Source organism: Dendroctonus ponderosae, unplaced genomic scaffold, assembly GCF_020466585.1.
Source record: "Dendroctonus ponderosae isolate FM_Combo_2020 unplaced genomic scaffold, Dpon_F_20191213v2 Dpon_F_20191213_7, whole genome shotgun sequence".
Lineage (NCBI taxonomy): Eukaryota > Metazoa > Arthropoda > Insecta > Coleoptera > Curculionidae > Dendroctonus > Dendroctonus ponderosae.
Genome location: NW_026018916.1, coordinates 8574913 through 8600596, shown reverse-complemented (window position 1 = coordinate 8600596; position 25684 = coordinate 8574913). Strand labels below are relative to the sequence as shown.

At 32.3% G+C, this 25684-nt stretch overlaps 3 protein-coding genes across 4 annotated transcripts in view; 1 reads left to right on the top strand and 2 right to left on the bottom strand.

The window, feature by feature from the left end:
* LOC109542855 (alpha-amylase) overlaps positions 1–2557 on the bottom strand; it is a 4436-nt gene extending 1879 nt beyond the window's left edge. Inside the window, exons 1-3 of the mRNA XM_019912291.2 lie at positions 2325–2557; positions 793–938; positions 359–540 (exon numbers count right to left, since the gene is read on the bottom strand). Of these exons, the coding sequence (XP_019767850.1) occupies positions 359–540; positions 793–938; positions 2325–2495 (499 nt within the window). The 5' untranslated portion in view covers positions 2496–2557. The remainder of the gene's footprint in view (positions 1–358; positions 541–792; positions 939–2324) is intronic.
* Positions 1–19550, top strand: part of LOC109542857 (pro-resilin) — a 143767-nt gene extending 124217 nt beyond the window's left edge. The window contains exons 1-6 of one of the 2 annotated variants that reach the window (XM_019912292.2): positions 11765–11866; positions 15662–15725; positions 16864–17088; positions 18310–18399; positions 18472–18703; positions 18762–19550. In XM_019912292.2, coding sequence (XP_019767851.1) covers positions 11852–11866; positions 15662–15725; positions 16864–17088; positions 18310–18399; positions 18472–18703; positions 18762–19311 — 1176 coding nt within the window. In that variant the 5' untranslated portion in view covers positions 11765–11851 and the 3' untranslated portion in view covers positions 19312–19550. Of the gene's footprint in view, positions 1–11764; positions 11867–15661; positions 15726–16863; positions 17089–18309; positions 18400–18471; positions 18704–18761 lie in introns of those variants that run through there. The other variant, XM_019912293.2, reaches the window with a different exon arrangement.
* A 225-nt stretch (positions 19551–19775) lies between these two features.
* The window catches only part of LOC109542899 (high-affinity choline transporter 1), a 16333-nt gene continuing 10424 nt past the window's right edge, over positions 19776–25684 (bottom strand). The window contains exons 4-6 of the mRNA XM_048668104.1: positions 24561–25023; positions 24179–24500; positions 19776–24118 (exon numbers count right to left, since the gene is read on the bottom strand). Of these exons, the coding sequence (XP_048524061.1) occupies positions 23512–24118; positions 24179–24500; positions 24561–25023 (1392 nt within the window). The 3' untranslated portion in view covers positions 19776–23511. The remainder of the gene's footprint in view (positions 24119–24178; positions 24501–24560; positions 25024–25684) is intronic.

Here is a 25684-nt window from a genome sequence, read left to right as displayed (position 1 = left end):
CGGCCGTTACTGATTTTGAGAAGTAAGCCTTCGTTAATATCAAAAAACCATTTACTCATAATGTAACATTTGGTTAAAAATCACACCAAATAAAGTATGAAAATTGTTTTAAATAGTTTTCCAACTATGCAGCTCTTTCAACAGCAGATTCTATGGCGTTCTAATTTTAAATGAACATTGGATAATAATTAATTTATACTGCAACCACTCTTGTTCAGGACATATGTTTTGCATACAATGAAACAATTATTTACTGATGTTATTCTTATGTACAATTTTGCGAGTTGCTCTATTCTCAAGATTGTTTGTGTCAAGTCTCAAAAGTGCTACAATGGAATTTGATAAAATTGACACCTACCAGAAAGTTCACAGTTTCTAATCGACGCCGCATCATTATAGTCTATATCACAGGAAGTGTGAAAATTTTCTTCGCTGTAAGAAACCGCCGGATACGACTTGCTGGATGGATCGCAAGTGTTACCAGCTGTGCCTTGGCCAGTGGATGTGGCCATGTGGTTCACAACAAGATCGGCGTAAATTCTGAAAATTTCAAAATCGGCCTTTTCAGAAGTGCTTGTCTTTCTAGTCTTATTGATCAATCAATTATTACAGCTGGATTTTTCACCCCAATTTACATAAAATCCTATCCTCTTATGACCTTTTATGATATGTTATCCGATCCTCTTATGACCTTTTATGACATGTTAAAGTGCCCACATTGAAAATGGAATTATTCCAGTACTTGATGCTCTAATCATATTTTTCCAAATTTAAAAAAGATTACAAGTTTACCTGATTCCCACATTGTTGCAACGTTTTATCATATCAGCAAGTGCACTTTCGCCACCATTCCTGTTTTGAAGAATGTAACTAACCGGCTGATATTTTTCCCACCATGGACGTCCCTCAACAACTGCGTTTTCACTTGGTGGTGAAATCTACAGATACCAAAAGTATGATTATTTTTAAACCATAATGAAATAAGCTTGAGAAATAAATTTCTCAAAAGTAAATTTATATAGGTACGTGTAGGTTTTCTTAAATTGTTTGCGTTTATTTAATGTAATTATTAAGTATCTAAATATGCTGATGAGTGTACTGGAAGTGAACAGATGCGATTCGTAACTTGATTTTTTTTGATGATTTTGAAGTATCTATAGAAGAAGGAAATATCAGGTCATACAACAAGCTTGAACATAAATAGGCATATAATTTTCGCTCTAATGGCACATAAACAAGCAAACTAACATCATTTCCAAGGTGCAATAAAAACATCAGGTCTCACTAAGTGATTATCTAGCTAGTGACACCCTGTATAGTGGCTTTTGGTCTCATTTCCCACACAATGTATTAGCATATAACTAACTGGCAATGCGAGATTTATTAATATTTCTACACTAAGCTTGAATATTTTCTTAATTAATCTAGAACAAACATTTTCAGTAGCGGATGAATGAAACAGTTTCAAAATATTAACCATTTGCAACACTCATGGATATAATTGGTTTTTAGTAAACAACTTGAATCCCATCTGATTATATTACTTGGTATTCCACTTTAAATACTTTCAAATTGTGAGGATACAAAATATTTGCAATGCAATTCAAGTAACCGAATTGGATTGTGATTGAATAAAATTTCGATGACTTTAAATTTGCGGTCAGATTAAAATCGATATCAGAGCAGATGGTTGTTGTTCAGTCGGCAATTTATCCGATTTTTTTATAGTCCACGATATTTGTTTAAACGTAAGGCTTTGCTCGATGCAAATTTGTAAACTTGCGACGTGTAGTTAAATGAAACTTTTCATAAGACCCATCCCAAAACAATTTGCCGAGTATAATAAATTCTAATTGAAGTAATAAAAGTAAGCTCAAGAGAATTGAAAACCTGAATTTGTTATCAACAGGAAACAACCCACAACAAATTTCTTATCAACTTCAAGGTACTTCATGCTATTGTATTGTATGTCACTGTTTCCTGCATCAGTAGAGTAACATAATTTTGAATATTTAAATATAACCAATTATACAGAAAACATCTGGATTCTTAAAAAGCCTTTTCTCTTTTAATCTGTTAGAAATTGACATTCTGTCTCCATGTTATTTTTCTTTTAAATGAATAATGTATTTGCAAATTGAAGTCTTAGAAGCTCTAATGAAGCAAATGGAAGAGAGGCGTTACATTGCAAGTTAAATCATAATTTAAAATCTTTTGTTAAAATCGTAATTTTAACAGAAACTTTACATTAACATCACATTTTTAACGAGTTTCTGCCTGTATTTTATGTGTGACTGTGTAGCAGAAACTTTTGAAGTACTTACTTGTACTCCAGCAAAGCCCTTTTTGCTCAGCCAATTTTCACACTCTGAAGCAATATCTGACCATTTCCATTCAAAAAGGTGGACAATCGTGTTTTTACCCTCCAAAAAATGAGGATCGTGTTGTCCCAGAACAGCACTCACACAGAAAACGATCAGAATTCCTAGCTTCATTTTGTACTGGTCTAAAACTGATCGCCAATATTAAAAGCTCCCCAATTGTTTACCAGCTAATATATTTATTGGCATCAATTTGATATGGACATCTTTTTTTTCTTCTCAAGTGGCAGATTAAAGATCAACTGGGAAAATTTAGCTAATTACACTTTGCAAAGTGGCTTTTGAACGTTGATCTTGATTCGCCACTGCTCAAGTTCTAATCGAATAGAGATGAAATACCCAAGTCATTGTTCAAGCAAAAACAACAATAAAGGCTTGACTAATATTCTGTATTTTTATTGTCTTATTATTCTTAATCTTATTATTCCTAGTTTTATTCTTATTATTCTAAGAATTACTAATGCTTATCCTTGTGATGACCACAGGTCTTTATTTTACTCAAATCCCTTCTATTGCTTCAATAAACAATTTTTAAAAGCTTGATTCCATAGTTCTGAAGTACTCTGAATATTATTTAAGATAATTGATATGCTTTACATATACTTAAAGCGTCAAGCAAGTGAAATATCTTATAAAGTCGATTAATAGATTTCTTAATTATTAACAATTTGCCATCGTTATTATTATTGGAGTGGGTGAAACATGAATTGCTGCTGGTGCATATAAATCAAATATGGGCATTTATTTTTCCTTACTAACTAAAAGTAAACTTACTTGAAAAACTCATAACGATTGCGACGGATAATTTTTATTCAGTGTAGACTTGAATGTTTTAAAATAGACTAAAATTTAAACTTACGCTTTGAACTGGATATACATGTAGGATAGTGTAATACTGAAACGATTAGTACACGGTGTTCCAGCAATAGTTCACTCAGGCAACCTAATTGTTTGCCTTCCCATCCAAATATGAATTTGAAATAAAGGAAATAATAAACGTTAGGAAATGGCACTTTTGGATATTATAGAGAAACAACCCTCATTTTTATATTAGTAAGCGTAATCAGGTTCAGTCACTTCAGATTAACATAATAAAATAATTTCATCAGTTAGTTTTTTGTGCTTTCTTAAAAGAATCGCGGTGCCAACAATATGAAGAAAAAAAAATTGAACATGGTTAATTTGAACTCTTACTGGCATTTCTGTAAATAAAATAAATAAGGTTCCAGTTATTATAATGAAATCGATTAATAAAGGAATAATTTTTTTAGTAAATTCCTGTCAACTTTATCTTCATGAGCGACGGACATCCCACTTTGCTCAATTGTCCACTTATTATTTTGCGTCAACAATCATTTTTTAATAACGTATTTTGTTAATGGTTGTTACTTCACTTCGTTGATCCAAGAAAATATAATGCATAGGGTGACAAGTTGTTAACATTTAAATGTGTAATTATTTTAGCATGGAACTTTAATGTCGCATTTCCATTGCGTTAAACAGTTCATAAACCCACTTTCCTTATTCTTGGCTTAATGTCTTGTGTTAGAATAAAGACAAACTGAAATGTGGTATTCTGAAACAGCAAAGGAACATAAAGAGGCAAACATTTATTAAATTGGACTTTTTTAAACTTACATTCGGCCATTAAAAAATTAAAGTGTTGGTACTTGTTGAGACACCCCATACATTTTTAATGAGGCTTTAAATTTTTTTATCAAGTTGAATTTGTTGCAAACGAGTATTTTTACGATAACGGAACAATTTCGTATCGATTCCATGTTGAAAAAATTACATCCTCTAGTTCATGCTCACGACTAGTGAATAACTGCTAGTAAAACCTGTAGCAAGGAAGATAAGTATGAAAGTTATCAAAGCAAATTTTAGGACGAAAAGTTTGCAAACTAATAATGTTTTTATCTTTTTCTTTCTGACTACAATAAAATACGTTTTTCTATTTCCATCTAATATAAGTCATTATCTTTTCAGACATTTCAACAAGACATTTGCAACGAGAGCTATCTAATTCATCATCGAGTAGAATTCGTTTTGTGCCTTTTATGTGCTTTTTGTGTTGATATGATTTGAATCAATAAAAAATCGCTGTTTATTGTTTCAAGGCAAAACTTTCTTTTCGTTTTTGTTTACATTTTATGTTAGTTTATTAACGGATGATTTGGGCGGATCACCCGATTCAATCTAAATTAGAAACTAGATGAATCTACTTAGTCAAGTGCAAAGGAATGAAAGTGAAGCGAAAAGATAAGATACCTGGCTTTTCTCTTACATGTAACCATAATTAATTACCTATTGATGAGATTCGTAATAATTAAGTTTTTAATTGGCATCTGTATGAAAAATTTGCTGCGATGATGTGAACCTATTTTGTCTCACCAATAAACATTTGAAGCTGAAATTAATTAATTGACTTAAAGTTGGAGTGGAAACTTTTAACCTTACAATTATCATTTAAAAACATATTATTTTACTAATAGAAAAAAGGGCGCGTTAAATGAGTTTTTACTGCTGAAGAACGTACGAGCGAAATAGATAAATCGCCCAATGGGAATATTAAAAAGAAACAACAGCGCACGGAAATGAATCATCGCTAATTCGATGCTTAATAATTTCAGAATATTTAAACTTTATTTCTTTTTGTTTCTTGTTGCATTTATATTTGCATATTATCTCATTAGAAATTTATAAACCCGATTAAGAAGGTTCTGAAAACTCTTAATTCTGAAATTAACTAATATAAAATATATAAACATAACAAATAATATATAAACATATAAACAACAATTAAACCGAAATGCACATTACTACCTATGTGTATTGATACAAAATAGCTTTCTGATCCTAATTTTAGAGAATCATATTCCTTAATTTTTATTTAAATCAGTGGACTAAGCCAAACAACTTTTGCCTTCTTCAATTTAAACAAAACGCCTGAAAAGTGTTTCAGGAAATTTTAAGTTGCATGTTCATTTTTACAATTTTTTGTTTGCAATACGGATTTAGTAAAATAACAGCTTTTAATTACAACAATAACAAAAAGTATTTTACGAAATTCAGATGTTTCATTTTTGATCAAATGTTTTCAACGGATGGACACTTGAGGCATTTATTTATTTTAAATCATTATGTATATTATCTAGATTATTTCTCTTAATTTCTATATGTTGTACAAGATTTCCGTCTGACTGACGACAATTTCAGTTCAAAACCTATTGCATCGATTTTTTGAGAATGAAAGTATACTTTTTTAAAATTAATCGTACATTTTCATGGAGAATATTATCGAATGTGAATACATTTTAATACATCTACAGCGTCTTGCTTGAATGTTTTTGATTGAAACAGTTGAATTTTATTCATGATTTATTTCTCCTACCTGAGAAATGAAAAATTATTAGTGTTCAATTTGCGAAAATAATCTTGAAATGATGTCGTTCATTAAGTTGGCATTTTACTTTGAAGAAAGTTGGTTTTGAGGCAATTTTGACTTGTTACTATTTAGTAATTTGCTGAGATATCGATTTCATAGTCCGTTAATCATCGCAGGCATAGTTAAATAACTAGACTCCAACAATTATCTTTCCGGATTGCACCCAACTATTTAATACCATGTTTTATGAAAGAAAAATTCCAATTATATCATTTTAGTTTTTGGAGTTCCTAAGTAGGCCTTTTTTGTCATTCTGAGCAAAACCCACATTTGCAGCTATTTTGAAATTGTTTCGTGTAAAACTGCTATTCAGTTAGATAGTTACGGTTTTTAATTCGATAGTTGATATTAAATTGGAGGAGAGCGCATTGCGATCAGATTATAACTCTCACTTTCAGAATGCGAATATTACATTTTAAGATTGAAAAAAGGCGTGAAAAAAATATTTCCGCAGTAGCATTTAAAAATTTCTTTAATATGATAGAAGCATGATGTATAAGGTTTACGCAAAATACTGTATTAATTACTATACAAAGAAAGCTAAGTATTTGAAAAATTATGAAAATAATGAAGAAAAATAGTTGGAACCTTTAAGACTTTAGTGCGTTCATTTTTTACTAAAAGGCTAAAAAAGTTATTCCCGTTTTAACAAAACTATACGGGAGGGATTCGTTTTTAAAAACAGTCCAACAATTTTTTTAATATAGTACGTCAAAATGTCGAATTTTATACATTTATATAATTATATCAACATCTAGCAATCCGCAAGCTATTAAGCCAACTTGAATAAGCGAGAAACCAGAAAATCAGTATTACTACAGCGTAATTACCAAAAAAGCACAATTTCTAAATGTTGCTCTTACTAGTTCAAAGGTGGATTAAAACTTATTCTTCATTCATCCATCCTCGGTAAAAAAAACTTTCGTTTCTCACGCATTTTGTTACGCTTTAGTAATATAAACTGTACGTGTATATGTGAATGGCTATTTGCATGCGTATTTCGCTATGCATTTGTCTTAAAGTGGTAGTTTTGTAATCTATTAGCATACATTTATGCAAGTAATAATAATCACCGTGAATAACTAAAACATGACACGGATTGGGATTTTACTACTCATTTGGACTTGAATTTGATAATGATGATTTTAAATATTCATCGGGAATTTTTAATGCTTTCCACAACCATTAGAAAACTTCTGTTGGCTGCATAAGTACTTTACGGTTTTATTTGTCTCATTGTGCCTCCATAAGAAACAAATGAATAACAAATTATGTAAGAATTACAAATTCAAAATTAAACTGTATTTACCATCATATTATCTAATATGCAGCGACTTAAATAATTATGGTATACATGATGTTTGTCAAAAGAAGCAAATAATTGAGGTTGTAAATGTTGGGAAAATCTCAATCTCGGTTAATAATTGTTTTAGGACAAAAGGTTCTATTATCATATAGCGTGTGTGCAATATTATTTTTATTTGTGGTAAAATTACAGTTAGCAAAACTTATATTTGGAGAAGATATTTTTTTAAATATTTTATTCCTGCTGTTATAATTCTTACCACCCTGAAAAGTTTACACTATTTATAATTGTAAAACCAGAATATTTCATAACATAATGTAACTTTATTAGACTAGGTGAAGAGCGGAAATTAGCACCTTTCAGTAGATTACTGGGAACCACAAATTGAGGTTGGTTCCGCAATATTCTACTTAATTAATGTTTACTACCTTCACCTTATTAGAGACAGCCATTATGGCGAATTTAAGTAGTTTGCTAAGTTAAATCCGATTAGTAAGAGCCACAAAAGTTATTATTAACTGATAACTGACTTAGAGAGGAGAAATAAAGTCCGATGTAAATATGTTTTTAGTAATATTATTTTCGATATTTAAAATAAAATAAATATTATGAAATAAACGACCAGTTAAGAATAAAAGAATTATGCAAAGAGTTGAACAGAAAACAGCAGCAGTCTTATTTTGAAAATTTCCAATTACAAGCCTTACAATACAAATTCGTGCTAAATTTATGTGTGTATTTACCTAAAAATTATTATCGACAAACCGAACCGGAACATGCAACAGATATTCCATTAGCCAGTCCTTTATTTGAAACATTTTATTTTCTTCGAACAAGTTTCTTGATTTCTTGTAGATATAAAATTCTCTGACTATTTCGCTTCTGAATCAGGAAAATTAAGTTTCCCAGACGTTTCTTAAAAGCATTTTTCAGGCAAAAGTCAAGAAACGGATAAAATGAAAAAAGCAAAAACCGTTTCTGCGCTTAATTGATAATAGAACTAACCAAACTAAGCTTCCGTTGGAAATCGTGCAAATCACAGACATAAATAGTAAAAAATGTGTGTCTAATTAAGTAAAACTAAAGAATATTGACTAAAACTGTAAAGAGTTATTAATCTTCAACTAAAATAAATAAGGCGTTTTATATGAAGGGGGCAACTTCTACTCTATCATCATTTACATCTTTAATTGTCCAAGCCAATAAATATAATTATTTATAATTATATAATTTTGCTTTTGCAATGTCCGAAAATAAAAGTAAACCAAACTTAATCCCAGGCGGCATATTTGAAAAGTCCTACTCACGCTTAAATGAATGTGCGATACTTTTTATATATAATTTATCTTTGATAATAATAACTTTATTTACAGTTTCTAGAATATAACGTTTGTATGAAATTTCTTATTACAATATGTTGACCAAAAATTCGATCGCAATTCAGTTCAACGTTAATTTAGAGCAAGCAATTGAAAGCTAGTCCTAATTTCAGATAATACTTAAATGTTGACATGATTGGCTCAAATTGGGCCAAAAACCTTGGCAAAACTAAAAGTGCATAAAAGTTATCCACGGCTAAACTGACTGAAGCAATATTTAATAGTCTCGATGATTACATTGATGTTCAATTATGTCGATATGTTACAGAATGGTCTGAGCATCCATATATGAACGATTTATTAATTTTTTTTATCATCTCGTGATGCATTACTAGCCGTTACTAGCCGTACTTGTCGAAACCCTATTATTGTCGGCTATTAGATTTTACGAGGTTTCGCAATTTAATTTGATTAGTAGGGCTAATTATCGGTTGAAATCTGTGTAGATGAGTAATCCTCGGAATTAAAACAGTTATTTAAATAAATTTATAATTTTAGTCACTGATTTTACATAATGCTTATATGAATGTTTATAATTTTTAATCTAAATTTCCCGTATTTATACAAGACAGTGAAAAATGATTGACTTTACCTTTAGCGTTTTTTATATTGCGCAGAATTTAACTCGAAGAATGGTAATTTTTAACCTAGAGAAAAACTCCAATTCTTTTTGAGCAGTTAATTATTGTTATAAATCAACATGAACATCTTGCTGTATATTGAAAATAGTATAATATTTCTCAACTTTGGATCGGTGTGAACTTGAGCATATGATTTTTTTTATAATTTATTATAAGGGATATGTTTTCTAGGTGGACCCAATAAGCATGTCGAATGTCCATTTATTTAGTCTGTATTTTTACATAGGTATTTACCAATTTGCTTACTTAAAATTATTATAATCAGCCTACTAATCTAAGAGCCCATCTTGACCTAAAAAGTGGCATCAGAGTAGAAAACTTTAAAATCATGCACTTCACACTCGCTCCTTGCGTAATTTACCAATTTGTTTTGTGCTCAAATGAATTTTAGCTACTGGTAAATGTTTATTTTTCTAAATAGTTGTTCCCAAATTCAGAATCCAAGGTCGAACATTACTTTGACTTGTAACAGAAATCTATTTGTCAATTAAATTGTTTAAATCGTTTTTTCAAATTAGTGATTATATATTTTGTAAATTACGTAGGCTTTTCAAGAGTGTCTGGAATCCAAGTATTGTTTGCGCTGATTTCACGTGTGAAATTTTACAGCAAAAACTGGTATTAATGAGAAGTGTGATTTTAGTTCAAATTTTTCATTAACATAAAAACCCACACGAAAGTAAAGGATTTTTGTTTGGTTTATTGAATTGTTAATTAATTGTTAGTTGAATATTTCAGTAAATGATGTTACCAAAAATATTCGTCCAAAACATTAGTTTTGAATATATATTGCATAATTTTTGCGTGATCGACTTTAAGTTGCAAGATTAAAATATAAAAGTTGGAAAATTTAAACCCACGTCAAGCGGGTAGCAGGTAGAAATTTTGTAATCTTACTTGTAGCAGTTTAATATTGCAGAATAATATTTCTGAGGAATCCAGGTCTGATTGGGAATGTTAATAAAACCATTTCAGATCAAATACATTTTTTATTAATTTAATAATTTTATTTAATTTATATTTTAAACTGTACCTTAGTAATCCGTTATGTTGGACTTAATTTTGTGTGTAGCATTTGTATTTTGGGTCAAAATTTCACATAAACAAGCAATTTTACTTTGAAATTGTCCAATTTTTTTTTTCGTAGGAGTTTCGGTTTTAAACTTTGCCATTGCATTGCCATATCGTATGTCGAATAAATTTAAACCTAACAGTAGAAATAGCAGAACAGAAGTAGATGCTCGGTTTGAATTATTTTTGCCTGAATTGATGAAAGGCCTAAATCGTATTTGTATGCATAAATATGACTTTAATTTTAAACATCCACATTTTAATTAGAAATGCAAATTTTGTGTAAATTTTGGCACAATTTAGTTTGAAATCAAAACAAAATTTACCTGTTACAATATTGAAACTGTATTTTTGGATTATGTATTTTATTCAAGCATCGCATGGAATCAAGGCAAATTATATTTTTGGTATGATCTGCGACTTTTTCAAATAAATTTCGTCTACTTTTCGTTTTACCTACTTAACGTGTTGGAGAGAGCATGGAACTTTCTTGTCTGATATTCAAATTTAAAATTAAATACGGAAAACATCCACAATCAAAAAGTCAATCTTTGGAGGTCGAAGACTAGACAACTAACCCAAACTAACTCAAATTAAATATTTTCAATTTTTTATGAAAATGTTCACTAATTTTTTAATTCGATATAATAACTTTAAAAAGTTGTAAATAATTCAGCAATTTTGGAGAATTAGCTTCTTATGATCAAATTATGTGGTTTGTCTATTCTAAGTTTGTGTGAGGTTTCCTTGTCACGACAAATCTGAAGAATCGGTTATTTATTTTATAATCATTAAGTTTATATTAATKTATTATCAATTTAAAATTATTACTATTRAAACTCTAAATAAGAATTATTTTGTGCTTTCTTTATTTTTTAGTTTAGAAGAAAACGAGCTCATGTTCACTTATCCTGAGRCATAATTCACTAGAAGAAAATTTCTATTTTAAGCCATGCGAAACCGCAAGTTATTACAGGAACGTTTGCCTATGATAGMAAATTTAATAAATATACAGAAAAATATTATAGATTTAAGAAGACCTACCGAATTWAGTCTTTAATGTTTAGCTTTTAATAACGTGAGTGTTTCACGTTCAAAACATGATGATAAATGTTATAAAGCTTCGACAATCTGATTTTTTATCAARTAAACTATTTGTGTTATCAAGAATGTAAATRCCTGAATTGAATTGCTTAAAGTGTACTAACTCCATTGAACACTTATTATTAAAAGCATATTTCTTMGTGGGCAATCCGATTTAGACGTAATTTTCTGTGATACTAGTTAAAAATACAAGCTTGGTTTATAACAGCTGAAAAYAATTTACAACAATCTATAAAACGTCAGTAATATTAAATTTTCCTTCTCAAAAGGTTTCCAAATGTATTAGTAATTTCGAACTACAAATCAACCCTGTGAACCTCCAATCTCCAGCGCTACTCACGATCCGAAGACCTTCAAAATTGCCCATCTTCATTGCTCTGAAGAAACACTTTCACTTGGCGAGCTTGGCCAAATTATATAAATAAAGCTACGAAGATGCTCTTCAACATAAACTTGTGGATCTTCAGTCTAGGTCTACATTTTTAAATCGTAGCGTATATTGCGAGTGTGCATTTACCGACATGCGTTCTTACGTGGTAAGTGACAGTTTTAGTGGTAATTTATTCGACCAGGATTTTGCTAAATCAATGAGGCAAAGACAACGGTTTTGTGAATTTTTGTTTCATTACCAGTGTACCGACGATAACGTTCTTAATTTTTATTGTGTAGTAATCGGTTTAGAAAAAATATTGAAATACTATTTTAATAAGCATTTTTACTTGAAACAATAACGTTTTTTTTTCTTTCAAATATTATTATTTAAAATACCGTAAACATGTTGCTATCGAATGCAATCAAAAAGTTTTTATTAGAATTTTGCCCGAATGTATACTTTTTATATTGTACTAAAAAAGCGTAAGCACACTGCACACTGGTACTACATAAAATTTAGAAAAAGCTTATTTTAAAATATTTTCAACAAAAACCAGCTAAAGCACAATAAATAAAGTAGTTCAACTAACTTAACATCAAAATAAGAAAGTGTTATTTTTAGGGATTTAAAATATTTAATTTTCCTCTCAGAAAAATTGACAAAGCGAATTTGCGAATTACAGATACATGTGACCAAATAATGGAATATTACATTACTATTACATAATGCTGTTTATGAAATATAAATAGCTGAAGAAGATGCAGTAAGCTTGACAGTGCAAACAAGATTAGAAAGTTTTTAACAAGTCATTTAGAGCTAAAACTAATGTTTCTTCGTTTTATATCTCATTATCCTGGACAATAACCGTTTTCTCCAATCAACAGCATTCAGCGAGAGCTCTTTTCAAAGCAGCATTTGTACATTGTACAACATAATTTAAAGAAAGCGCAATTAAATTTACTGTGAAGATAATACAAGTGGTAAATTTGTCAAGCTGCGCTTGATATTTCAACACCGGAAGAAGATAATCATCTGAAAAAATGCTCGTTATCGTGTGCTCTTTCAAGTAGCTTAAATACAAATGCTAAAATTGCAGAAACTACTTGTGTGCAACCGTACATTTAAAAGACGATAGTCTCTGATAAGTATGCAGCAAGATTTCTTCACTCACTATTTTCGATGACCTGCAACATTTAATGAAAGTAAACGTGTGTTCAAAGTCGAGGATCCCATTAGCACAACTATTGGAACTATCACTTTTCATCTTTATCAATTTCTTTCATTACTATGAACGGGTTTCTGAATAGAGGTCAATGGTAAGCGGCGTCGTCCAGCTAGTTCAGTGTCAGTTTTGTTATGATTTATTTATGCAGAAGTTATTTAGATTTCCATTTTAAGAACTGGTTTGGATTTTCCTTACTGTGTGAAAAGTTGAGAATTTTCTCCCTCTCAATTTTTATATGCAAATAATAACTTGGTTGAATATAATGGTTAGATCCAAAATTTTCTTAATATTAGTTAGATCCATTTGAGTAACTCTCGTCACTTGCAAATCTCTAGGGAAAGCTCTTTAGCATATGAAGACGCCAGATTGATGACTAGATTACGACTGTCCGAAGATGGGCCATGCCATAAAGATGTTTGGTAGAACATATTGTAGGCAAACATTAACTACTTGTGTCACTATTGCGTACTTCCCAACTAGGGCTATCATAAGAGTTAAATAACCGAACCCGGAAATGATTGGATATTCTTTTATCTTAAACTTTTACTTTTCTGCTTTCGCTCCGGGTAATGCATTAAAATGTATTATCTCTTATGCGCCTATGACATCGAATTAGCGGAAGCTTTGTATTTCTTAAATAATTGACGGGATCTATTTACTTCGCTTTCRAAAGACGTTTATTTAATGACTAAATTGTTCCTATCTATTCAGRTAACATTTCTGATAAATGAATTGTTCGATTTTAGATACCCATTTATAATTTTATTTTTGTTATTGTATGTTATTGTTGAAATGTCACTTTCTTATACTGGGTTCTGATTTCGCCTGTAACMGTTGAGTCACGGATTTATGTAAATTCAGATAATGTGGTTATTTATTCAGAGGATTAATACTAATTGAAGCACATAATTTCCAATTTGTCTCAAGTATTACCAACATTTTTAAAGAGATGAGCGCAATAAATCGTTAATCATTTAAAACATTTATGGTGAATTCGGTCAGCTCATGTGGATTTAATAACAAAATTGCTGCACTTCAAATGTTTACTCAGCTCTTAAAATGAACAGCTATTTACACTTAAATGTTTGCTTTAGTTAAATTTTATCACATTGCCATTAGCAATGATTTAACAGATGAGATGAGAACAATTGAACACATCAGATGTTCGGAATGTTTAATATTAGCACATCAATTGTATTTACATCAGTTGACCTGATTGACATAATGGTTTCAGTGTTTGATGCGTTATATGTGTATCTTTCACGATTTTCAATGTTTTCTTTGCGTTGTGCAATAATAATTAGTATTCACTGCCTTGAATACGTAGATAGTTTTCAAGAAAATCGGTTTAATTGACATTCTTACCGCGCTAAATAGGCAAGGTGATTAACGGAATATGGCAAAGAAAACTAAGAGAAATGCTGCGAATGTGTTACCATGAAATGCTATAAACTATTTAAGGCGTGTTTATCATTATGTGACTCCTATTGTTGATTAAAACCTTTTGTGTGAGATGCGATAACAAGATATTATATTTTTTATATTTTCCTCTAATTACACGTTTTAGCATTATCCAGTATTATTGAACTCGCAACACGTGTAGCTAGTGGTAAAATTGAACTTTTCCAAAGAAAGATGTAATTTTTTACCCGATTTCAACCCTACAACCAGTTTTATGCCGAATAAGTCAGTATGTCGTAGAGAAAAATCTTTCAACATTTACACGAATAATCGAATTTAACTTCAGAAAAGCGGCACTTTTCCTGCGCTAACATTTACATGTTCCCTTAGAGTGATTTAACAAATTAATTTTTGTTTTACTTATTTATTTTTCATACATACACCCAGCTTTAGAACGCAACATTTACAATATAAATTTTGAATAGGATCGAATCTGTCCTAAGGGATGCTGTTCTACTTACTAAAAACCAATCAATGGTGGACGTTTTCGTTAGAAAATTTTAATTCTTCTATTAATCGATATGATTGGTATGCTATCGTCCAGAAAATTGCAAAGGCTAAATTAATTTAAAAATACTATGACATGTAGTATTAAGCACAAGTAAATTAGGACCACGCTTGAAGACAGTAATATTTTTTTAAATTGCTATATATTATAAAATGCAAACTTAATCAGTTGTGGACGGCACAACTTCAATCAAGTCACAAGTTATTTTGTTTTGCTACTATTGTTCTTTTTTGTATTTACAATGAAAATCGCCTTCGATTGACTGAAAGTATGAATTGTTTTGCAAAAAAATCCTCTGCAATATTTGCCCTATTACTTAACCTATTGCTAAAAGAACCTTTACACAGGCATAGGCCTATGGTTTTCAAATTACAGAAGCTCATTTAGCATTTAGCAAAAGTAGGTCTAGATAAGATATAATTGTTCGCAATATGTCGATAACAAAGCCTACTGTTTAATGAATGCGTTTTTCTCTGGCTTTAAGTGCAGAAATTGGCTAATATGGAAGAAAAACTGAATGCCTATTAAATGTACATAGATCTATCCTACTGTTTACTAATTGCAGGATTAAGTACAAGGTGACGTTGCATCATTTACTTAGCAGAAGAATTTAAAACAATATTTATTATTTATAGAATAACGTTTAAATAACTCAGCCCTAATTGATAGTTATATGTTTGTTTCAGATGAAAAAACGTAGGCTAAGATCAAATTCTTGTTTGCTTTATAGCTGTATTTTTGACTATTTTTATTTTTCATTTCAGGTTACACTTGCTCTTTGCAGTTTGCTCTCCGCTTCCAATGCAGGCCACTTGCAAAAGCGTGACGGTGAGTGCATTTGATAATAGGGTATCGTTCTTTGGTGTTATTTTCAAATACTGTTATTACAAAGGAATGTGTGCCTTTATTCCTGATGAAATAAGCGAAAACTACAATTAAATCCGTCAATCGGTGAAATAATTTCTATGGCGATTTTCACTTTTCAACGTTTCTAAAGCGGAATTATTCGATGTCAATATTTCCGCAAACTGCGCTTTGAGGACGATTAAAAAAGGTTTTTTAAATTATATTTTGAAAGGTGTCTTAGTTTCGTTATAAAATCTTTTTGGTTTGTCGGAATTGGAATGAAAAGCCGCGAACAAAAAGTAATTCCGATAATAATCAGGACAATCAAACTTTGTTATATTTAGTAGCATAGCAAATAAAACAATTGTCGAATATAAACTATTACGCAATTACTGAAACATTTAAAAATTGCATTTATTTTTGAAATCACTATGAAATAAAATTCTAACTAATCTTATTTTAATAACGGATGCTTAAATTACACCAGAGCGTAAGACGGTATAATTAACAGAAGTTGAAAATTCCGTTCAGAGCAGAAAATCCCATTGAAGGTTAACAAACCGACTAGAATTTAATATTCATAGCAGCTGATGAATTAAATATGCTTAACAGTTCTGTTGATCTCGTCTGTTTTCCGGTAGTAGTAAATTATGATTTCTGAACTTATTCGAAAAAATCATACGACACCGATTAAAAAGCGATTTATATTTTTGGTGATTTTTATCATGTGGGCATTTTTTGGAGGCATAAAAGTAAGTGTGACAGATTTAATCATGTTTTGATCTGTAATGTGTTTTTTCTATCTTGATAATGTTTTTTTTTCAACTACAACTGTATGTTTAGTTTTTTTATTTGATAAAGACATATATTAAGAACTAGTGATTCACCAGTAAACTTGCAATTTAAGATTGTGCAGAGTAAAACTGTTCTGTTGTTGGTCTGGACTAAAGAATGTTACCTTACCTTGACCCCTGAATCAATTTAAGAAAACACTTGGAGAAATAGCGAAATGAACCTTTCAAATATCGCGTGAAAGTAAACGGATTGATTCCAATAGAAGAAGAGCTTTATGAAAAAAATATTTGAACTCCAGTTTTAAAACACGTGCTTCTATGCTCAGCTCCACTAGGTGGGGGATACTCATCTGGAAGACCTGGAGGTAGCTACTTACCTCCATCCAATGGCGGAGGATTTGGAGGTGGTGCTCCCTCTTCAAGCTATGGAGCACCATCTGTGCCATCTTCATCTTACGGAGCTCCTTCCTCGCCTTCCTCCAGCTACGGCGCACCTTCGTCAGGTGGAAGCGGCGGTGGCTTTGGAGGCGGTTTTGGAGGAGGATTCGGAGGTAGATATTAACTGTTAGCGAATTTCCAAGCCCTTGCCTTACAAATGATTGTGTAATTTGATTGCTGTTTAAAAGCGGCATTTTGCAAAGCTGGATTAAACTATTTTTGCAACATTAATTAACAAAAAACGAGTTCATTTAATAAAGTTACTAAATTAAGTTGCAAAATTTAATTTTATTGTACTCTGGTTTTAAATTAAATTCGGAGATTCGCTGCAATGATTAATGGGACGATTTCATTTGCATCGTAACAATGCTAAGTGTTGTACTGAATTCGCTTGGCATTAACTAACATAGTTTCTCACTTATTGTTAACAGAAGGACGCATTGTCAAGAGAGTAAATAACATTCGCAATTGAACTTGTTTGTGACAAAGAGTAGGTCATTTATTATCTCCGTTGATCTTGAGATATATTTTTAACCCAACAGATTTAGCAAACGCATCTAAAAAATTCAGGATAAGTTATGATGTTTTTTCCGCATTAGTGGTTTTTCAAAATGAAATACCAGCTAACGTTCATATTTAAAAGAAACATTGGATAAGAAAACCATAAACGGATGTTCATTTGAGAAAAAGATAACATTTCTCATCTCAAAAAAGTTTGTTCTCCATATCCACCCAGCTAAGCTATGGAAAGAGAAACATATTACGTATTGAATAGAAAAATGGGCTTATTTAGAACCGTCTAATACTGATACGTACACTTTTATAAAAGAATTAAAATATGACGTTCATATTCCTGCCACAGGAGGGAAGTTTGAAGTTGTTATTGAAGCAAATACAAAATTTAGGTAGATGGAGGTATTTAAATATAAATTTTGAGGCTCGTGATATCTGACTAAATACCGACTTTATTACATACAACAGTTTTAATGAAATCATTACAAATTTGTTTACATAAATTCATGATATTTACATACATTTACGCAGCCAATAGATTGAAATAATATATTTTTATTCTTCAGCTGCTCTATATTGTACAGCTAATTTAAACTAAAGTGGACCTCTCTATTGCCAAAACAGTTTTTACAACTCTTGACTTTATAGTTTCCTGTTGCTCAATACTTGAAGTTGTCCTTAATCTACTCTTTTGTTAGGTTCATTTTGCAACTTAATTTGTTTTAGTTAATAATCATCAATTTTTGTGCATCATTTCCAATTTCTCTTGACAGCGCGAGATTTAGATTTCCGTAAGAGTGGAAATTTATGAAATATTTCAGGTGGAGCCCCATCAAGCAGTTACGGAGCTCCAGCTGCTCCAAGCTCCAGCTACGGAGCTCCTTCCTCAGGAAGCAGCTTTGGAGGATCAGGTACAATCCCCTAACATAATTTGTATCGTGAACATATTGAAACTTACTCTTTATTTCTTGGTGAATTCTCAGGAGGATTCGGCGGCAGTAGCGGAGGCTTCAGCGCCCCGTCTTCCAGCTATGGTGCACCAGCTGCTCCTTCTTCCAGTTATGGCGCTCCTTCCTCTGGATTTGGAGGAAATGGCAAAATCCGAGGAAATGGTAACGGCCGCGGAAATGGAAACGGACATGGAAATGGAGGCAGCAGTTTGAGCCAATACTTGCCTCCTTCAACCAGCTATGGAACACCAGTAGGACCTTCCAGGTAATAAATATGAATACTCATTTATGTTGTCTCCAAATATAAATGGTGCTCTGTGTAGGCCATCATCAAACTATGGCGCTCCATCTAAACCATCCAGCTCCTACGGGGCTCCCTCTAAACCATCCAGTTCTTACGGCGCTCCATCCAAACCAAGCTCTTCCTACGGCGCCCCATCTTCCGGTAGCAGTTTTGGATCCGGCAGCTTTAGCTCGGGAAGCTTTGGCGGTTCTTTCGGAGGCGGTGCCCCTTCAAGCAGCTACGGAGCTCCATCTGCCCCATCTTCCAGCTACGGAGCACCATCCGCTCCTTCGTCCAGCTATGGAGCTCCTTCATCTGGCGGTAGCTTCGGTGGATCGTTTGGCGGTAGCGCACCAAGCTCAAGCTACGGAGCACCATCTGCGCCCTCATCCAGCTACGGAGCGCCATCATCCGGAGGTAGCTTTGGAGGATCAGGTGGATATAGCTCAGGTGGATCAGGAGGATACAGCTCCGTTGGTGGATCAGGCGGATACAGTTCTGGTGGATTTGGAGGAAATGGGGGAGGTTACAGCTCCGGAGGTAACGGAGGTGGACAGAGCTATGACAACAATGGCGGCTACGTATATTGATTGGGACGGTGGAAAAATTAATGATCGACATGTAAATAAAGCTTAGGATATTTATTATGTAGATCGTGCCTTCAGTATTAATACATTAAATTTTAAAAGTTTTGATAAATTTTAATGGTCGGTATCGTTGCTCTGAATATAGCCAGTATTTAGCTTTAGCTAGAGCGGAAAGTTTATCGTGGATTTAACATTAATAAAACTAAAGCAATTTGTTTTAAATAAATGAATATTCCACTAAATTTGTTGTTTCATTTCGATAAAATATTGTTATAGATTTAGGTATGAGTTATTGTAGCAAATGTAAAATATATCTACTTTCCTGACGAAAATGTGTTTTTTTGCTAAAATTCGTCTGAGACCGCACATATAATACAAGTAAATTGTGCAATAAGTGTAACGTTGTGTTTGTGTTTTCTCAACTTCCGTAGTCCTGCAGTTACAAAATTATGCAATAAATGAAACAGTTTGCATTTATGAATTTAGTTTAATCTCCATTTTACAACAATAATATACCCGGCTATTTCCTAAATTATTTGCCTAGTCGTTATTTTACATTATTATATATTATTTTTATACAGCAAATCTAAAGGTTTCACATCTTGAAAAGGTGACAGTCTATACTGAGTAGATTGACAAAGATCAGATGATGTTTATCCTAGATTACACTTTATTCTCTATACATTTATTTATAGGAATTTAATGTTAGTACCGTATCTAGAGAATGTATTTTTCTATGACAGAAGCATGTGCTAAAATTAGGGTTTTATATAACGAATTGCAACCATCTGTTTTATAGGCCAATAATGATAACTATGATTTTACTAAGGTACTAACATCAATAACAGAGAATAGGGAATATCATAGGTAGCGACGCAACAACAATATAATGATATGTTCTCTAGATATGTATTAGTTATAACTTTTGTGCTTCAACATTCATTAAAAATTCATACAACTACCTAAATTCCATACAACAAAATGTAACTAACAGCTTCGAATTTATTTTACTAAACAAACATGCCTGGACAAACTACAAGTTTTTTAGTTTTGAAGGCTATGATAACTCCAGTAAATATTTCATAAAATAGCTTTTTTTCACTGGTAAGATTACTATCAGTAAAATTGCTTTCTGAGTGAAGTATGTATGATTCAGATGAAACGTTTCTGGCTATAAATGATGGTGGTGTGGAAAATATTTTCTTCGATTATCTTTAACAATTATATAAAGATTATTAAGTAGAATCTTATAGGCTAAATAGAGCTAAAAAGATTTTTAAGTTATTAACAACAATAACATTTTATTACTTTTAATACGATATGTATGCACTGATATGTAATAGTTTTTCGATTACTATTCGAGATGTAATCTTTGAGGAATTAACGCATTTGTAAGTTCATTTTAGCGTAGAATAATTTAGAAATGTGCATCAAAGAGTCATTCCAGCCTTTTCGAACAAGATGAAAAATAGGTAGTATTACATTAAAGCGTTTGTATATTTTCATTTCGATTTTACAGCGATTTTTACCAGTGTTGATTTCTGCGTTTCATTTCGAATATTACAATTTCAATAAGTCTGGACCTGATGCAAGTAAATCTATTTATTATATAACGGCTGTTGAAGATTATTTAATTTCACTTTTCATCTATTAAAACGTACTATATTTCTTGTTTACGAAAAGTAGGTCCTTTAGGATTTACAGAGTGAGGTGACTCAGGTTGCATTAGCAGGGCTCACCAAACTTAAACACTCATACAAACCCGCGGTAACTTTTAATAAGAAAAATATTTAATATTTGTGAGATTTTGTAATTACACAGTTTTCAATTGTTTTGCGGACTTTTTCATGTAGCTTTTATAGTTTTTTTTGACAATGTGTTTATTCAATGTTATACAGCTAAAACTTACGATCCTATATTATTGATCATCAATCATTTGGATGCAGCCCTAAATTTTCCATAACGTTTTTGTCTTTTATATTTTTATCGTAGCTCTAGCTGTTTTTGAGAGAAATGGCAGCAAGCTTTAAGCTAGTAAGTATAGTCCAAAAAGTTTCTTTTACGAAACGCTGATCTCTGTAAAATTTTAGGTGTTTCTGCTCAAGTTGACACACTCTTAGGCATGAATGCAGCTTTTAATCGTTTTTAAAAGTTGTCTGACAAATTTCTGTGAGAGACCTAAAAAGGTAAATTTATTTTCAACCAAATTCGGTGAATTATTCCTGCAGAGGTCACTAAACATCTCATCACCTAGCTGTTTAATTCATGGCAAAACTCGTTCTACTAGTCGATTATTTCGATTATCGATCGATTAAAATTTACAAATCTGAACACTCCAACGGACTAACGTAGATTCTTTAAATTTCAACGACTAACATCAATTATGAATTCTTAATGGAAAGAAGCCGCGGACTGCAATTTGAGCTAAATATTTCGAAATTATTTGTCAATAATAATGGAATTCGGAAGAATTCATATATATTTCGACGTTTCGTTCGTGGAAACAACACAATTTCCAAAACAAATCAAACGGTATTAATTTCCAATTGACATGTTTTTGCATACAGGGAGTTCCCAAAACGAGTTCTTCAGCTACTTAAGGCGCATTCAGAATAGACAGGCAACAGTCACGCTTCAACATCTAGATGGGAAACTAAATCGATTATATTTATAGATTTGTGAATTAGCAGTGCTTTCAGCAGAAATGGACTTTAGATTCAGTTAGTCGGCAGACGGTGGCAAGTTTTACATTTTTTTCATTAAAAATTGAGTTACATCGATCTTATGTAAGTTGGTGACCAGAATAATTATTGAAGCAAAAGGGCGCAGTCGGTTTCATTAATAACGATGTCGAAAATGCAGCAACTTGGCGAATTTGCAAGTTCGGGCTTTTACATACAAAGTGAACCTCAGAAGTAATTTCTCAATTAATTATAAATTCAGCATACTGTATTTTAAAAAAGCTCTAACCCCACAATTTTTATTTTTAAACGCAATTTTTTTTGCCAAAGTTATACATACAGGATGGTCCTAAAATAAGTAAAGGCCATAAACTTATTTTTTTCAAATGGAAGCACCTATTTTTAGGCACCCACTACATTTTAATTTCAATTTTAAATTTTCCATTTAGTTCATGTTCAAGTATGATTCAGCTACCATGTCATGTACGTAAACTCTACAGGCCACGAGGAATTTACGAAGGAAAAAAAATCCAAATAGCAATATGCAAGAAGTTTTTATAAATGGCAAGAGCTTCCATTAAGAAAAAGTAACTTGATGGTAGGTATATTTTTAGGACACCCTGTATAAATAAATTTTATATAAAAAATCGCACTTTCAAATAAAAATTGACGCTTCCGTAAATTTTTCCATAAAACAACCAGTTGAATTTTAAATAAATTTTGACATTACTTTAGGGACTCACTGTATAAATAATTCATTGCATAATAACGGAAAAATCTTACATTTTGTGGCACTGTTGGAATAGGAAAAAATGAGCATTGAAAATGCGAATAAACACATTATTTCCGAAATATCAAGTACATTTGCATTTTAGGTTTGATTAATACTTTCAAAATCTTGGTAAAAATGATTATGGTTTTATTTTATTTTAAATACCTAATAGTTAGAAACTATATGTGTTACTTTAACGAAAGACAATGAGACCCTGCACGTTTTGAAAAACGGTTTCTTTCTTTCCGACTCCTTGATTAATCGAGAACTGAAATGCTGCTGAATTATTTTCTACGTAAAATGTACCATTTTTAAGCAAAAAATTGAGCCACACACTTAATTAATTAATAAAAAATTAATATTCAAATTTTGAGTGTAAAACATAACGGAATAAAGTTATAGCAAAATTATGAATATCAACGAGGTTCTTAATTGTATGAAAATTCTACTCAATCTTCGCACCATATTTTTCAAATATTGTTCGGAAACTGAAAAGCACTTCTTTGACACGCATAGCGTATGAGAAAAGTTGCTTATATTTTTTAAAAAAGTTAATATTTTTAAGAAAACCGATCACATTACAAATACTTTCAGTCAATGCATGCAGAATCATATATTTATTTTATTTGCTTTCAATGGATATTTCTCTATTGAAATCAGGCCCAGACGGTTATCCAAAGACGGCATTTTGGAGGTGCTAAAGTCACATTTCTTTCAAAAGCAAAGCGTTCATTCCACTACATCAAGCTTTTACAATTTAGTTTGGTAACTTTCACCAGGGTTAGCGGCTGGTGCACTTTTATTTCCACCACCCGCTGAAGATACAGAGCTACGTAACCTATCAACCTCCGAAGCAGAAATATCATCATCTGCCTCAAGAGCTGGATTAATTCTACCATTTCGTTCATCCTTACCTACTAGAGTGGCTGCGCCGTACATTTTTCCCATGGTACCCGATGTCATGACGGCCAGCTGTTCACCTTCTTCGGCTGGGTCTCCAACTCTCTGGATATCTTCAGGAATATTGACAACGCAATGGAAGAAGTCGTAACCCGGAGCTAGTTTGCCAGTTTCGAATACGTGCTTGGTACCCCATGAGACGAAAACGAGGGTGATCAGCGAAAGCAACATGGCAACGGATCGGAAGGGAAATTTCTGCACTTGATTCACTTCGTCGTAGCCCGGAAAATGTATAAGAGCTGGTAGGGACATTAAGGGCTCTCCACCAGAAACTCGAACTAAAAATGCTATGATGTAGGCAGCCAAGCTTCCATATGTGTTGCAATGCTCTTTGAAGTGGACCACCATTAAAAGCTGCGGGAACAGAATCACGTAGACCAGATCAGAGCACATGGACCTAAAACAAACAGCAGTTTTTAGCTGCATGGCCTTAGCTGAATCAGAAACTGGTTCTTACCATAATCCGTATATGGAAGGAATGGTCAATGCCATGACGGTGGCTAAAAAGCCAACAATTAAAATTGCCACTCTCATGACCCAAACGATTTCCATTTCTGAAGCTTTTTGCCTGAAGATCAGCCGATAGACGTTTCGTGCAAACATCGAACTAGCAGAGAGCACGCTGGAATCTGCTGATGACATGACGGCAGCGGAAACTGCCCCCAAACCCAAGAAAGACACAAAGTCTGGAGTGAGGTATTGGAGCACCATTGGCAGGATCATGCCGGTTTCTTCGGTGGTTAGAGGAAATGGACCTTTGTAGCCGGTTTCATTCCAAGCTGGAAAGTTATTGAGATGTTTAGAGAGATTGCCTGGCACTTCGGTATTGAATCGTTTACCAGTTCCTTTGGCGATTGCACCAATCAGCACTGGAGGAATGGCCATGATGACGCATCCAAAAGCAGCAACATAGCTGAGCAACTGGGCGCGGTCGGCTGATTTGCTAGACAGTACTCTCTGAAAGTAGACTTGCCACGGGATACCTCCAAACACCAAAAGCAGCCCGTAGTCTATATAGGAAAACAAATCTTCCGACTCCACTTTGCCAATCCAGTCGTAGTCCATGGAGGACAGAGACTGCACGTGCTCATTGGTCCAGGCAAATGGAATGCACATCCATAGACCGATGAATATACAGAATAGCTGAATAACATCCGTATATGCGACCGCGTAAAGTCCCCCGAACAGAGTGTAGAGTACGGCAATGCAAGCACTGAATATCACACTAGTACGATGGTCCATGTCTATGATTACAGAGAGAGTTGCACCTAGAGCCGCGAGAATTCCTGCTGCCCAAAATACCTGAAATTCAAAAATCCCTTCTTCGTTTATGATCTTTAAGTAATAGTTGTAAAATTGTTGGCATATGGCTCTCATTATATAAGGTGTCTCATCCTAAAGTTAATATATGCAAAAGCAAGCAACCTATGTGCAAGGCGTCCAAGTCTAAATAAAAATTTTGTTTTTGGTAAGTAGATTTTCAACCCTATGGCTCTTACCCCCAAAAACGCTTGTGTTTCAAGCCAATATCTCGCATCATTTCCGAAACTTTTTCAACTAGCTAAGTCAAATTTGATCTCTAAATAAAGAAAGAGTGTGATTTTTTTCATTTTCATAAAAAGAAAACTGAACGGACTCCAAACAGTATATATTTATTTTTTTACAAACTTCTTTTTGGGTATTTCGCCTCAAAAATTAAAAAATAAACACTTTAAAAAAATTTAAACATGAATTCACAGATTACGTCAGATCAAAATTAACACCACACAATAGTAAAACACCACATTTTTACCGAGTTCCAAAAATTCATAAAGTTAATATTCCTTTACGACCAATAGTTAGTAGTATAAATTCACCTACACATCCGTTAGCCAAATATCTTTTAAACATTTTAAATCCCCTAATAAATAACACAACTTCCTATATTAAAAATTCTGAACATTTTTTACAAAAATTATCAGAC